The sequence below is a fragment of the Phyllostomus discolor genome, chromosome 8, assembly GCF_004126475.2.
Source record: "Phyllostomus discolor isolate MPI-MPIP mPhyDis1 chromosome 8, mPhyDis1.pri.v3, whole genome shotgun sequence".
NCBI classification, from domain to species: Eukaryota; Metazoa; Chordata; class Mammalia; order Chiroptera; family Phyllostomidae; genus Phyllostomus; species Phyllostomus discolor.
This window is the reverse complement of record NC_040910.2, coordinates 13,846,540-13,862,128: the sequence shown is the minus strand read 5'-3', so window position 1 is coordinate 13,862,128 and position 15,589 is coordinate 13,846,540. Positions and strand designations below refer to the sequence as shown.

Below are 15,589 nucleotides of genomic sequence, written 5' to 3'. Positions count from 1 at the left end.
GGTCTATAGCTACATGAAAAAAATTAAAAATGGAAACTGAGTACTCCATAGTACCTCCCCCCCCCAAAAAAAGTGAAGATACAATTTTTCTAACCAGATCCTGGTCTTGCCTAAGTTTAATTTGCTAAGAATTCATGTTAACAGCAATTAAAAAACAAATCCAAATAGTAATGTCCTGTATTGACCTTTATTTTTATGTATGTGTATACACATACATATGTTTTTGATCACAACTACTATGATCACACAAACTAGTCATCCACTAGTAACAAATTTCAGAAAATATTCTTAAACAAATCAATACAAAATCATAAGATGTGTAAGAGAAGTCTTCATCAAGCACCTTTACACAAGACTTTTCTTACCTCAGACAAATACAAGGCAAAATTATTTTGAGTTCTACATGTTCACGCAGACAAGAATAAACACAGTGGTGTTTTATGCCCCCCCTTTGAAATGCAGCACCACGATCACACTGTCATTTCTGTCAAAAACGTGGTGTATTTCACAATAGACAAATTTTAAAAGATTACTAAAAATTCCCTTAATAAATTATAGCCAAGAAAAACCCAAGACATTAACCAAAGGTTGTCTCAAAAGGGAATTGGTCTAAAAAATCAAGTAATTAAATATGTATAACATACATGAAGGCGAGTCTTCAAATCGAGTACAAACATTGGTTGCTTTGGAGCTTTCTGTCAATAGTTCTTCATCCTCCTCTTGCTCTGTTCTACGGTGTCGGTAGCTGTCAAATTTAAAATAAAATCAAGTGATATGAGTTTTGGCTTTAATTTTAACTAGCTATTACTATACCAACGTTGACAGGTTGGCTGACCAAGACCCCACACAGTAATTTTTTAACAGGCATCTAAGTTAAGATTAAGAAAGTTAATCACAGAAATAGAGAATAAATTTAAACCTGAAATGTTTACATGCTTTTCCAAAACAGAGATCTATTAACTTTTAAGAAAATACACAGCCAGTAAAACCTCCTAATTTGTATTTCCAAGTTACCTTTTTAAGTATTTTTGCCAGAAAAGATACTGTCCCATAAATCACATTTTAAAAACTGTAATTTTAACCCAAAAGCTGCAGAATATTCAGAACAGACACTTAGGAGCTTAAACACTGACTCCTAATCAGCAGTTCATCAGAATTACTCAGAACTTTTTAAATTACACAATCCCAGATTTGATGTCCCAGGAGGATGACATACATCCCTTCAAAAACTAATTTTCTTAAGTTGTACTGCCAGATTTCTTAATCTTAGGTTAGTAAAACTACTTATTCCCCGATCCTGCCAGATTTCTTAATCTTAGGTTAGTAAAACTACTTATTCCCCGATCCTAAAGCATCCAATTTTATAGCTTTATATGATCAACAAACATTTTCTTAATTCCAAAACAATGTAAATACATCAAAATACAAAGTCTTCTCATGAAGTTTTGAAGGTGTTAATAGCACTCCAGTTATATCCTAGGGCAGGGGGGTGGGAGGAAAAAATCCCAGAATTTATTTTAAAAGTGTGTATTTTTTCTTACATGTCTAAACTTCAGTCACCCTCAAAGTACTCTCCATTTGATGTAATACACTTATCGAGATTTTTTCCCCACTGTTCAAAACAGTTTTTGAACTCATCGATTTTGATGCCTTTTAGTGCTTCTGCTGTTTTGTTTCACCTCTTCCACATTGGCAAAACATTTCTTTCAGGACTTTTTTCATCCAGGGTAACAAAGTTGTTCAGGGCAAGATCCGGTGAATAGAGGAGTCGGGCAAATACCATTTTTTGGTTAAAAACTGCTGAATACTCAGCGTGGCGTGGGCAGATGTGCTCCTAACTCACCCATCGTGGAATGGGCAAACATGCTAGAGAGTCTTGAGAAAAAACTCACTACCAGCTAAGGCTCCTAGAACACTCATGTCGTGAGGGAGGCCGGCACTACAAGGGGCCTATCCCCCCAAAGATGATACCGGTTTCTTCGGGTTCCCCCCCAGACAATGGGTAAGGAGTAAGACATATGGGATGAGTGGAAAACACAAATAAAATTAGGTCTTATGTCTATGATGATAATTCCTTTAAGACACAGATGATACTTCTCATGTTTCTGTAAATTGTGTAGTAAATTTAAGATGGTTGACACCAGTTTGTAATTCCCTTTTACATAAACTGGAGAATTTTCATTGCTTATCACACTTCATTTTTCACACGGTCATTCAGGAAGGTAAGACTGCCCTAAATCTATTAATTGTGACAAATTAAACATCTTAAGTTACCAAGTAGCTCAAAAATTGTAAAATAATTTATAAGTTTAATATGTTACAGTTATTTTACACATTTTGAACAACCTCCTAGGGGTGGCATACAACTTCACACATCAATTCATATAAAGACAACTATGTATGTAACACAATTTTAAACAAACTGTTGTGGCATAAATCATTACACCATGCCACAGACCAGCAAAGACTTAAAAGTAATATCCTTGATACAGGTATGTGGTTTGGGAGAGACCACAGCACACAACAAGTGCAACCTAAATTCAAACGTGGATTATTCTGATTATTTCCATGTGATGTTAAAAAAGACCACTTAACCTCTGCATTTGTTCCCTGCCAAGGAATGGCATGACATTTGAATTCCCTGCTCGATATAATTGTTGTAATCCACAAACTGTGTATCGCTATAAAAAAGAAGGCATTATAGGTATTTTATTCATTTATGCACGGAGAACTACATTCTGCTCAAACCAACTGAGGCCAAGTAAATAACAGAACTAAAGCAATTTTTCAAATAAAATATATAAACTACTACTCACTCGCCAACTGATAGCAAGTTCTGCTTCTCATCCTTCTTTATTCGTGGGCGCCCTGGTTTCATCTTTAAAGGTGAGGTTGGAGTCTTCTGAGCAGCAGGCTGAATGAAATGTGCAAACAGCTCTGTCTGCTTTAATAAATACTCAAATCTATTTGCTCGGTCAGTTTGCTGCAAAAAATTTTAAGACACATTTTATCAGAAATATTACTTCAGAAACCAAGGCTTCAACACCCCTCCATAAAATGAACACAGCAATAACAAGGAACAAACTATTGACACATGCAGCAACGCAGGTGAGTTTCAGAAGCTTTAGGCTACATAAAAGAAGCCAATTGCAAAAGACTCTATATACACACTGCATGATTCTACTTGTATGAAATTCTAACCAATGATAGAAGGCAGATCTGAAGTAGCAAGAGGAGGGCAGGAGCAAACTTTTTGGTGATGATGAAACTGTTTCACATAATTTTGGTGATGGTTAAATGACTGCGTATACGTGCTAAAACTTACTGAATTACAAATTTACATCTCTGCCTATGAAAGTTTAAAGTGTCAGTTTTACCTAGCAAAGCAAATGCCAGGTGTCCAAATACCACTATGTTGTGAAAACGATCTATTTTTCAAAAGAAAATAAAAATTAAAAAAAAAAAAAAATCACACCAATATAAAAACTGAAAGGCATTTTGTCTCTTATTGAAGTTTTCATTAGTCCAATATTAAAAATAAACGTAACAGGTAAATTATGTAAGACTGTCAGGTGATAAATGCTCAGAGGTAAAACAAAGTAAAGGCGAGGGAAGTTGCGAGTGAGTAGCACTGCAATTTTAACCAGAGGTGACATCTCAACAGAGAAAGGGGGAGGGTTCCCTTCTCTTAGATCTTAGCACACCTCTCTTGATGCTCAGAAACCTTTAATGCCCTGAATGGGGTGGCTCAGTGGGTTGGGTGTTGCCCATGAAGCAGCACGTCACTGGTTCGATTCCCAGTTACGGCACGTGCTTGGGTTGCGGGTTCAGTCCCCGTCCCAGTGCATGCAAGAGGCAACTGATCAATGTATCTCTCACACATGGATGCTTCTCTCCCTCTCCCTCTAAAAATAAATAAATAAAACTTTAGAAAATTATTTTAATGGCTCTAGATGTCCAAGATAGCCTGTTTTCAAAGTGACTGACGACCCACTAGATCAAAAACACCCAGGGGTCTTTATTACCATCTGCATGGTGGAGTCTGAGAACTATTCCCTTAAGGAAGTAAGAATAAATCCCACCAGGGAGTCTACGCGATGATTTCAAAGTTCTCTCCCACTACTCATTCAAGTATTGGTAGGGTTACAAACCAGTTACAAAAAAACAAGGAAGTCAGAATATTTCCAGAATAAACTCTCAGTGGAACTGTGGTAAAGAGTAAGGAGGAAAACAAGACAAGACTTGTTGCTTGAGAGACTGACGTGATTAAAATAAAAATGACCTGAGGTATTAAATAGAAGAGATGAAGGGAGAAAAACTAACAAACAGGAAAAATCAGAAACGTTAGAATAAGATCAGCAACCTGAATGAAATAAATTGTGAAGTCAAATGGGAGACTAAAATCAACAGCCTTGGAGAAGCTTCTTTCTCTGAGACAAGAGGAAGTGACACAGGACAGCAGAGGCCGTACGCGTTGGGAAAGAGAGGAAACAAAGATCAGACAGACCTGCAAGTCTTTATGAGGGGAGACAGAAAGTGAGGGTGCTGGTAGAAATGGAGTAGAAACTTTAATCAGAGTAGTAAAGCATTGGAATGGCTAAATGGGATTATCAGTAATAAACGCTGAAAGCCCAAGAGAGTAAAAAAATCACAAATTTATTCTGGTACAATAGGTACTATTACCATATTTTTTGGACTATAAGATGAACCCCCCCCCCCCCCCAGTTTGGGAGGAATAATGGTCATTAATGCTGCTGTTGAGTTCTGTTTACATTTACATTGGTGAAATACTACATCATTATGTTATTAAATATTTTACCATTTTGCTTCAAAATTTTCCTCCTCTAAAACCTAGGTGTGTCCTATGGTCCAAAAATACAGTGCTTCAGGTCCCCAGATAGTACTCAGCAGCATCTTGGGATGAAGAATGCAGGAAGTAGGTGAATGGCTATCAAGAATTATGTATGGTTAGGAACTAGCAGGTGATATGGGAACTTGCTTAGAAGAAAGCTGTTAAGTAAAGATCATGATGTTGAAAAAGGAAATAAAATTAGAGGATCTGAAAACTCAGAAGAAATGAGAATCTGCAGTGAGGCCACCATGAAGATGAAAGGCACTGTAAAATGATAAATAAAACACTGAAAACCTTTCATTATCATCAGGTTTGTCATAAACACCACCTTGCAAAAATATGAAGAGATCCAGAAGAGATCAGATCATAAGAAAGGAGGTACCGAAACCAATGAAGCACTGCTCTAGAAGAATACTGCGTAGTGCTGAGGAAAAAATGAGAAATACAGGGTGGGGCAAAAGTGGATCTACAGCTGCTCATAGGAAAGGAATACAATAATTTAATCAATTGTAATACAAGAATAAACTCATTTCATGTACTCACAGCTAAAAACCTACTTTTGTCCCACTCTGTATTTATGAGATTAAATTTCCAAAACTACTAAAATTATGAAATACCGTCATGGACAGCTTGGGAAACTTTCATTCACTGAATGAAAGTTTAAGAGAAATTTCATTCACTGAATGACACTAAGATGTGTGGGAGAGAATGAAGTCAGCTTTGGATCTTACTAAGTGAGAGGTACCAAAGGGACTCCAGGAAGCAAATGAAAACATGATGGTTGGAGGCATCTGGGCTACAAATAAATATGGCAGATGGAAACTAATGATAAAGACCAAAATGTCTAAGAAGCAATGTTCAAAATTAATGAAGGACAAAAGATATCATCATATAAAAAAGGGTTTCTCAAGGCAAGTAAAAATTTTTGAAGAGTAATCAATGAGGTCCAAGTCAAGTGAGATCAGGGAGAATAAAACTAAAATTAAGCCACAGAATTGGCAATTACATTCACTAGCACAGTGTTAACAGCAGAATCTAAATTGTGACAGTTGAAGTAATGAGTGAAAAAAGTAGAGCTGGCAAGTATCTCTTTTTCTTTAAGTAAGCTGGACAGCAAACGGAGACAGGACAGTTAGAGGTATACACATACATAAAACATACTAGAAATAATATGCAATAAATCATTTATACTTGATTTTGAAGCTATTTAAGAGATTCAAACATATTTAATGATCTTAAAGAAAATGTCAAAGGATAAGGACAAAGTTAATTTCAAAATTTTTGTTAAAATCTACCACATGTCAGATATTGTTCTGGGTGTCAAAGAGGGAAAATTAAGACACTGTGTCCTGCCCTTATGGAGCACACTGTGTTGTGTTGTGTTGTGTTGTGTTGTAGAGTGGGGTTATTAGCACATGTTGCTGAATCTGAATTTAAATTTAAAGCTCTAAGTACTGGTTAAGTCACATGCAACAAAGCTTCCTAGAAGATAGGAACTGTGAGCAGGGTCTTTCAGAATTCCAGCATAACATCATCATGTTCTCTTGTGTAAAGATCCCAAGCATACTGAACGCTACAGGCAAGGAGCATGTATTATTCTCCTAACACAAGCCATATAATTTACATACCATTATGTGAATTCATGTAATACTTTTACATTTGCTTTATATAGGCAAATAAGATACAAATGTTATAGTGTTCCATGTTACACATATTTCAACGGGCTACCTATGCCTCAATTACAAAAATTAAACATAGAAGTTTGGTACATGCAATCAGCTAATAAAAAGTTATCATCACAGACTCTAGTCATATACCTAGAACATACCATTTTTTCTTCATAGGTTGGATCTGGTTCTTGGATTTCTTTTTGCTTTCCAGGAGATGCATCATCAAATACTTCCTGGTAGAAGGGAAAAATATGGTTTTTCAAGAATAGTTAAGGCTGATTTCTGCCCAAAAACATTCTAAGTAATACATCCCTGTCTCAAACTTCCTAGATACTTAAATGGCTATCATCTAACAGTTAGATTCTAACCTGATAGGAAATGAAATACCAAAATGGCACAACCCATTTAACCCAAATATGCAAACTGCATGGATACTGGCAAGAATAAAACAAAGATTATTGTCAACAACATCCTAGAACAAAATTACTTTCAGAAAATGTTTCTAATAAAAAAATTATGAAATCAAATAAAATAGTATGAAAAGTTAATAAAATGTGTCCTTCTAATCATAAGACTGCAGTATCTACTGTGCTACCACAAAATGTACACTTGGATAACAGCATTATTAGTCACGCTTATTTCCATCTTCTGGAATAGTACCAAAAAAATTTCATGTAGCCTAAGTTGAATACAATCTGATTCCTAAATTGGTAATAAATGTACCATTCTTGCAAATTTATTCCCTCAGACATAAAAAATGCCACAAACCATACACACACAGACAAACCCAGCAGTGACTTCTATACTGCAGAGTTCCAATCATCCATTCAAAGGAACAGCTGGTTAAAAAAATAAATGTGTAATTTTCATTAACGATGTACAAACGGTGCTTGGTAATACACAGTATAAATAAAGGTGCCTGTGACTAAAAGTTGGGGGGAGGAAGCTAGCATATAGTACTAGAATTACGGTCAAGTGACTGACCACATTCAAGTCTAACTTCATCACTAACCTTTAGGGACCTGTGAAAACTCATCACAAATCTCATCTCCACAAGTGAAAATAAGAAAGCCACCTACCTAGCCTACCTCACAAAATGGTACTTTGAAAAGACAAATATACCCTTAAAAAACGTGCTTTCCAGAAGCAGCCATTACTGCTTTCATGGTTAGAGAGAAACCTGGGCTCCAGGACTCGAGGGGCTGTGACCAGGGGCATACAGCACACCTCTCCATCAGGCAGGTCAATAACGGGACAGGAGCAGGGACACAGGCTCCACCCACACTGCCGGAGAGATCACAAAGTAAACAAACAAACCAGGTGGCTCCCTGATCTATCCATACCAAGCAAAAGGAAAAAATTAACTGAATCCACAGGAAAGTAGCTAGTACTTCTGGGAAAGTCAGCTTTATCGGGGGAAAAAAATCATGAATACAAGATTTCATTTATTTTCTGATTTTGGAAAAAAACCTACTTCAAAATTCTACTTTTGAACAAGGGCATTAAAATATTTTTCTTTCAAATGTGAAACAGATTCCGATTGTCATACAATCACGTATGTATGCTGAACCCTAGTTTTTACCAGGAAACCTCCGTGACTTCTAAACTCAGTTAAAAAGACTAAAGATACTTTCACTTTAAAGACCCTCCCCCCAAACCGCACTGTAACGTGAAAAGTCAAAATCTAAAGCCAGTGAACGAAGAGAGAGACGGATCAAAGACGGTTTTAGAGCCAGCCCCAGGCTCCTCCACAGCTTCCACTTTCCTCATCGGGCGAAGAAAAATGCCACGGACTTCACAGGGCATTTGTTACCAGATCAATACTCACACTTTCACTTGAAAATAGCAACTGAACAAAATACTTTAGGCTTTAAACTACTGTTTTCTGATACTTAAATCGGATCTCTAGCGTGACATTTGTTATTATTCCAAAATTTGAATGGCAGATCCTTTTGAGAAACTAATGAAAACAATGAACGTGACTTTGCAAAGAACTGCTCATTTAAACACAATTTCAGCGTCACAGATTTTCAACCTCCCTTACCCCTAAGAAACAGATTAAACAGCCCTGGTAATCAGTCCAAAAGAACCATTCAAAGCCTGAAGGAAAAAAGGGTACAAGTAGATAAGATTTTGAGACAAACCCCCAGTCATTGAAAACTACAGAATATCAGGTGTCCTCTTGTACTAAAACCTACCTCACCACTAAGAGTGTTTTCAAAAACGGGCAAATGTTACTTCACCCTAAATTAGACCTACGGTGACCAAATAAAACTGCGCCAAATGCTTCAATGGTAAACTGCACCACCGTTCCCTTATTGTGTTATTTCTACATTAAGGTTCATTTTTGGAGCCGTATTACCTTCATTCTGCCTATCCAAGGATGGAAAAATCCCAGAAATCTTTGGGCTTCAAGCCTAAACCGGTCGAAGGCCAAGAATAAAAATTGGAAGAAGGAAGCACTTTGTTCCCAGACATCGAAAAACCTTGGAGCTCACCCAAGAGACCCGCCTGGCGCTCCGGAATCTGCTCGCCCCGCCCCAGCACTCTCACCAGCCCCGGGGCCAACCCCAACCCGGGAGGCCGGCTCCGCGGCGAGCTGTACCAATTTGCAAAGGAAGGCCAAGGCCCCCGAAGAGGAACTGAGTTGGACTGAAAGCCGACCAACCGACCCTGAACTACTAATTCATTCACCCACCCCTCCATTCCCCCCTCACAGGAGACGGGGGTCCAAGGCAGCTGCCACGGCTCGGTCGCTTCCCTCCCCAAGGAACAGGGCCGGGGAGGGGCCCCCATTCCCTTCCCCCGAGCAGCTGCGCCTCGCTCATCCCCACTGCGCACCCGGCCATCCAGCTCTCGCCATTGTTTCCTACCCAGAACTGTTACCGCCCCCGCAAGGACTAGGATTAAGAAAAGGAGGCCCAAGTCCTGGGATGCGCAGCTCTTAAACGCCTTCCCCCGCCCCGCCCGGCTACCCCTCACTCCTAAGGGGACGCTCCCTCGCCCTTCCCCCAAGTTTAGTGGAACTAAAACCTAGATTCGGAGACGGGGGAGAGAATCATGGGAGTCCGGGGTGAAAAAACAAACTAACCCTCTCCGCCTCGGTAATCAAGAACATCTGTTTTAATAAGAGCGCTCCAAGATTTGGCAAGAGTCCCTAAAAACGTGAGGTGCCAGAAACCCATCGCCAGCCCGGGCAGGTTCAGCACGCAAGGGCCAAAGCATCATTTCGGGTCCAAGGGGCCTGAGGCCGAGTTGGGGAGCAGAAGGAAAAGTACAGGTCTGCCCCCGATCGCCACCATGCAGGCAGGGCACCAGCTCCCTCTTCCCCACGGCGCCCTCTCCCCGAGCCACCCGCCACCCTCACCTCCATCTCTGAGTCCGCGGGGCCGGCGCCGGCCTCGGAGGGGGCCGCCTGGGCCGCGACGCCCTCGGGGCCGCCTTTGTTGCTGCTGTTGCTCCCGCTGCTGGCAGCCGAGGCAGTGGGCTTGGAGGGCGCGCTCTCGGGAGGCGGGGATGGCGGAGGCTCGGCGGCGGACGACATGCTGTTCCGTCTGCGTCACCCGCTGCTGCCGGAGGCCGGGCGCTGCACGGATGAGGAGGCCTAGGCCTGGGTGGCTGCGTCGCCAGGGGCTGATGGAGGAACGAGAAGGCCACCCAAATGCCCCCCGCGCTGGGGCTCCGCGATGGGCCTGAGCCGAGCCCAGCGACCTCTCCCTGTGGCCGTCGTCCTCTTCCGCGGGGCTCGGGTTCGGCCGGGGCTTACCTCAACGCGGGAATCACGTCGACGAGAGTGGGCGGGGTCACCCGGGTCACTGAGGTCAGGAAAGGCGGGCTTATTTACAGGAGGGCGGGGAGTAGCGGCTAAGGGGAAAGAAACCCTAAGAAAGGCCGAAGCGAAGACGTAGACTCGCCGCTTAGTCTTCTGCGGTCGTAATCGTCAGTCTCGCCTGCATCCAGGACGCCCACCTACGCCACCGACTTTCAACCCTCGCGAGATTGATAGTTAGCTAATTGACTGGGTTTCGACTGCGCCTGCGCACTCTCCGCTTTTTTTTTACCCTTGGCCACGCCCCCTCGGGGCCCCCCAGCGGGCTCTAGGGACAGGACTGGGCGAGACCTGGATGGCGAGCCTGGTGACTTCGGTCTGTGCGTCAGATCCGTGGTCTGACGCGAGCGCACTCTTACACGTGATTCTAACGGCCCAGTGGCTTCTGCCGCGGTGTCTTCTTGGCCTCGGCGGGCTGGCGTCACTCGCCGAGAGCTTGCCCAGGTCTGACGTCGCCTAATGAAAGTGGGAGGAGTGTGCAGGCTTGAAACTTCTTCTGCCTCCACTTAGCGGCGTGACGCCACGGCGTTGACGACACTATGGTTACCCCACGTGATGTTTCAGTGTTTTGTTGTGTACAGAGAAGTGCTGGTTGTGTGATTTTTAAAAAGTTTTTACATGTTAGCTATATCAAACGTGTGTACTTTCTACTTTCCTTCCGTACAGAGTTAGATGGTATTTCCTCTGAATTTATATGCTGAAAGTAAGCGCCCCATGTTGTAGGCGAGAGAAGTAAGGGAGGCCAGTGGGTTGTATCTTTTTGTCAACCACCGAATGGAAGGAGAAAAAGCCCATGTCAGACCCTCTCCACCAGCGCTAGCTGTCTCTCTCTCCTTAAGTCTGTAGGGCACAATTAACTATTGTTTCTCTGGACCTCTAATCTCAGGCCTGGGAAGATTACTAAAAGCATCTCCCCCGCGCAGGTGTTTTAAAACTTATACAAACAGGACATAGCAGACTCGTGGACAAGGACCCTGCACTCAAAACTAAAAGCCAAACAAACTGAAGCCTGCGCTATCAGCCTGAAATCTGATTACAACGAATTGCCATGACTACACAGCTAAGACCCCCTTTTTTCATCCAATAAACTCAGCCCCTTAACGCTCAAGGCTGGTGTATTTCTCTGCACAGAGGCCGTTCCTTCTTTTGGCTAAAATAAAAATAAAACTTTGCTCTCTGCATTTTTTTCTCTTTGTGAATTCTTCCTCAGCCCATATCACTGACCACCCAAACACCAAATACTAAATAAAAATGTACGTTTGTCTCTTCTCAAGAAGCACTAACAGATAATCAACACTATTTGCACAGCCTTAGGCACCTTCAACAGGCCTTGGGCATCCTAGGTTCCAGAGCAGGCTTCAGAACTTAGCCCTGTGGATGCAGACGTTATATAACTTATCCGAAATCAGCATACCTCGAAGATATTGTTCAGTTCCAGGCAACCACAATAAAGTGAATATTGCAATACAGTGAGTCACAAAACTTTCTGGGTTTCACAGTGCACATAAAAGTTAAGTGTATACTATACTGCAGTCTATTAAGTCTGCAACAGTACTATGTCTACAAAACAATATAAAATACTTTTTTGTTTAAAAAAATGCTAACCATCTTCTGAGCCTTCAGCAAGTCATAACCTTTTGTCTGGTGGAGGGTTGTGCCTCACTGTTGACGGCTGCTGCCTGAGCAGGGTGGTGGTCGCTGAAGGTTGGGGTGGCTCTGGCAGGTTCTTAAAAGAAGATACCAATGAGGTTTGCCCATTGCCGACTCTTCCTTTCAGGAATGATCGCATGTGACGCTTTTTGGTAGCATTTTACCCATAGTAGAGCTTCTCTCAAAGAATATTTCAGCCCTAGCTGACGTAGCTCAGTGGACTGAGCTCGGGCTGCAAACCAAAGTGTTGCAGGTTCAATTCCCAGTCAGGGCACATGCCTGGGTTGCAGGCCACAGCCCCCAGCAACTGCCCATTGAAGTTTCTCTCTCTCTTTCTCCCTCTCTTCCCTCTCTAAAATAAATAAATAAAATCTTTTTAAAAAAAACAAAAACCTAACACTAACAAAAAAAAGAATATTTCAGTCCTCTCAACCCTGCTGCTGTTTTATCAACAAAGTGTATGTAATATTCACCATTAAAATATTGATAATAAAGTATGGAATATTGTGAGAATTACTGAAATGTTACACAGTGACATAAAGTGAGCAAATGCTGTTGGAAAAAATGATACCAAAAGTCTTGCTCAACACAGGCTTGCCAGAAACCCTCAATTAAAATAAAAAACAACAGGACCTCACCCACCCCATCCAGCAGCATAGTACCTGTAAAGTGCAATATAAAGTGAAGGGCAATAAAACATAACCTGTGCATTTAACCAATACCATATTGGATAATATTCTTATAACAATGTCATAAGAATTAAATAGGATAATGCATGTAGGGTGTTGAATGTGGTGCCCAGCATATAGTGAGCTCTGGGTTCAAGTGTTAAATATTCTTACCCTAAAGCCTAAGGATCAGAGTGTAGTCAGAGGAAGGGGAACCTAATGCTTTTTTAATAAGAAGGAGGGTAAGGGGAAATAGTGTCAAGAAAACACTAGAAGGAATTAGTGCTTTAAGCACATTCTCAGAATGCTACAATGTAAAACCATGTTAGCATTCTATCTCAAATATGTAAATACATATCTCTAAAACTGAAACTCCTTTCATTAGAGTTACTGTGCTAGAACAAACAGCATGTACTTTACTGAATAGGGTACAAACAGGGACAAAGAGATATTGCCAGGGGACAAAAGATGCCCAAGAGCCAGGACTATCTCAGCATTTTGACTTTGAATGGTAACAGAAAGAAGTTAAGCTAGTCAAGGACAAAGTAGGAGTGCTGGGCCTCTGTTCATTGCATACTTATTTTATTTTGTGAAAGCCTAGGATAATAAAGTCTGGCTATTACATTGCAACAATAAAACAGTATTGAGTTTATATCTAAGAATGGGAATTTCCAACACTGTTTTAACAAGGATGGCATCTGCTATGTAGTCTTTTCAGATTCTTCTGCATAGCTTATTTGCCTTGCAGGGGAATTTCTGCTGGGAAACACCCTGCCTGGTTTCAGAAGCTGTAACACCTCGTGGCTAATGCTGAGAAATCTTGAGACCCTTTGCCACTAAGGAGACAAAGCTTATCTCCCTGGCAGGAGCACTATCTCTGCCCATTTTACTTCACCCTGCCTGGCCCCCAGTGCGTGGCCGGTTAGCCAATGACAGGTAAGATTCCTCAAGGGGGAACGACCTAAGACAGGCATGGTCATGAGGGGGCCTTCAGGGAAGGACTTGGGGGGTTAAGGAGAAAGGGGGTGATGGACCCTCACCCCTTGGCTTTAACATAGTCTGAGTCCTCATTCTGTCTGCAAGACATCTTCTAATCTCTTGGCTGCCTTACTTCCCCTGCCTGACTTAAGCCTGAAACAATGCTGGAGGTGGGTGCGGCCCTGTGCTGGAAAGAGCAGGTTCCCTGGGGTGATCAGGCCTAAGAAAAAATGCACAAAATCCTGTGAAACTTGTTTTGCTGAGAATGTCCTAAATTTTCTGATAAGAGTCCAACCCTGAAATGAATTCATTTCCCCAAAGTTTTAAGGCCCTTTAGCTATTTGACCCTGATTCAAAATAGGCCCTCAGAGTTCTTTGAATGTTATCTATTTGATCATTACTGCCTGACAATGATTGATGAGCTTTCCATATATGCCCTGTATTCCTATGCAAATTAAAACTAATAAAAGCTTGTCAAGGCAAGGGTCAGTGCACTCTCCTCTTGAGAGAGTGGCTGTGCCATCCCTTTTCCTCCACAAGACTCGGTGGTCCGTGTGAATTTGTCTTGTCTCATCCATAATGCCGTGGACACTGCCTGCTGGTGTCTGCATCAGATTTCAATGAAAGAAAAACATTATGCTCTTAATAAATAAGTAAGGCTTAAATATAGTCCCCTCATAAATGGTCGCTAGCTCACATCAGTGAGATAGTTTGTATCTGTTGAGTGTAAATACATGTGGTCACTTAAAGTTGCTTTTTCCTTATTCTTTACAACTTAAAAATTCAAGTTCTCTGTTCATTTCCTTCCTGCTTGTAAAAAACGTTTTCTTCTTTATTAAATTGGTTCTAGACTTCTGGCCAAGATGGAGGCATATGTAGAAATATGTATCCCTTTCCTCCTTGCACAACTAAAACGAGGACAACAACAAATTTAAAAATAAAAAGCAACCAGAGCGGCCAGAAAATCAAACTGCATGGAAGTCTGACAACCAAGGAGTTAAAGAAGAAACATTCATCCAGACCGGCTGGAGGTGCAGATACAGGCAGCCTGGAGGAGAGGACTCTTGGCAAGGCTGTGGCTGGCCGACCAGGCAGTCCCATATTTTTGTGAGGATAAACTGGGAGGAACAACTGGGAAGCGAGACAGACCACACAACCCAGGGTTCCAGTGTGGGGAAATAAAGCCTCAAAACCTCTGGCTGTAAAAGATATGTGGGAGTTGAGGTGGTAAGAGAAGCTCCCAGCCTCACAGGAGAGTTGGTTGGAGAGACCCATAGGGTCCTAGACCGTCCTAGAACATACATGAGCCCACTCACCCAGGAATCAGCACCAGAAGGGCCTAATTTGTTTGTGGCTAGCGGGGAAAGTGACTGAAAGCCAGCCTAGAGCCAAGCAAGTGGCATTGTTCCCTCTTGGACCCCTCCCCCACATACAATGCCACAACACAGCAATATATGTTGCCCTGCCCTGGTGAATATTAAGGCTCTGCGCCTTACAATGCAACAGCTGCACCAAGACCAAGAAATACGGCCCAAATGAAAGAACAGATCAAAACTCCAAAAAATAGAACTAAATGATTCAGAGATAGTTAACCTATCAGATACAGAGTTCAAAATACTGGTAATCAATATGCTCACAGAAATAGTTCAGTATGGTTGCAAAATAGAGGAAAAAGTGAAGGCTATAAAAAGTGAAATAAAGAAAAATATACAGGGAATGAACAGTGAAGGAAAGTAAACCAGGACTCAAATCAATGATTTGGAACAGAAGGAAGAAATAAACATTCAACCAGCACAGAATGAAAAACCAATTAAAAAAAAAAAAAAAAAAAACAAGGAGAGGTTTAGGAACCTCCAGGACAACTTTAAACGTTCCAACATCTGAATCATAGGCATACCAGAAGGAGAAGGAGAAGAGCAAGAAGTGGAAAACTTATTTGAAC

General features: G+C 41.5%; 1 protein-coding gene across 2 annotated transcripts in view; it reads right to left on the bottom strand.

The window, feature by feature from the left end:
- Positions 1-10,491, bottom strand: part of SMARCA5 (SWI/SNF related, matrix associated, actin dependent regulator of chromatin, subfamily a, member 5) — a 34,441-nt gene extending 23,950 nt beyond the window's left edge. The window contains exons 1-5 of one of the 2 annotated variants that reach the window (XM_036031845.1): positions 10,289-10,491; positions 9,890-10,155; positions 6,681-6,755; positions 2,817-2,983; positions 645-745 (exon numbers count right to left, since the gene is read on the bottom strand). In XM_036031845.1, coding sequence (XP_035887738.1) covers positions 645-745; positions 2,817-2,983; positions 6,681-6,755; positions 9,890-10,066 — 520 coding nt within the window. In that variant the 5' untranslated portion in view covers positions 10,067-10,155; positions 10,289-10,491. Of the gene's footprint in view, positions 1-644; positions 746-2,816; positions 2,984-6,680; positions 6,756-9,889 lie in introns of both variants that reach the window. The other variant, XM_028519172.2, reaches the window with a different exon arrangement.
- Positions 10,492-15,589: the final 5,098 nt, after the last annotated feature.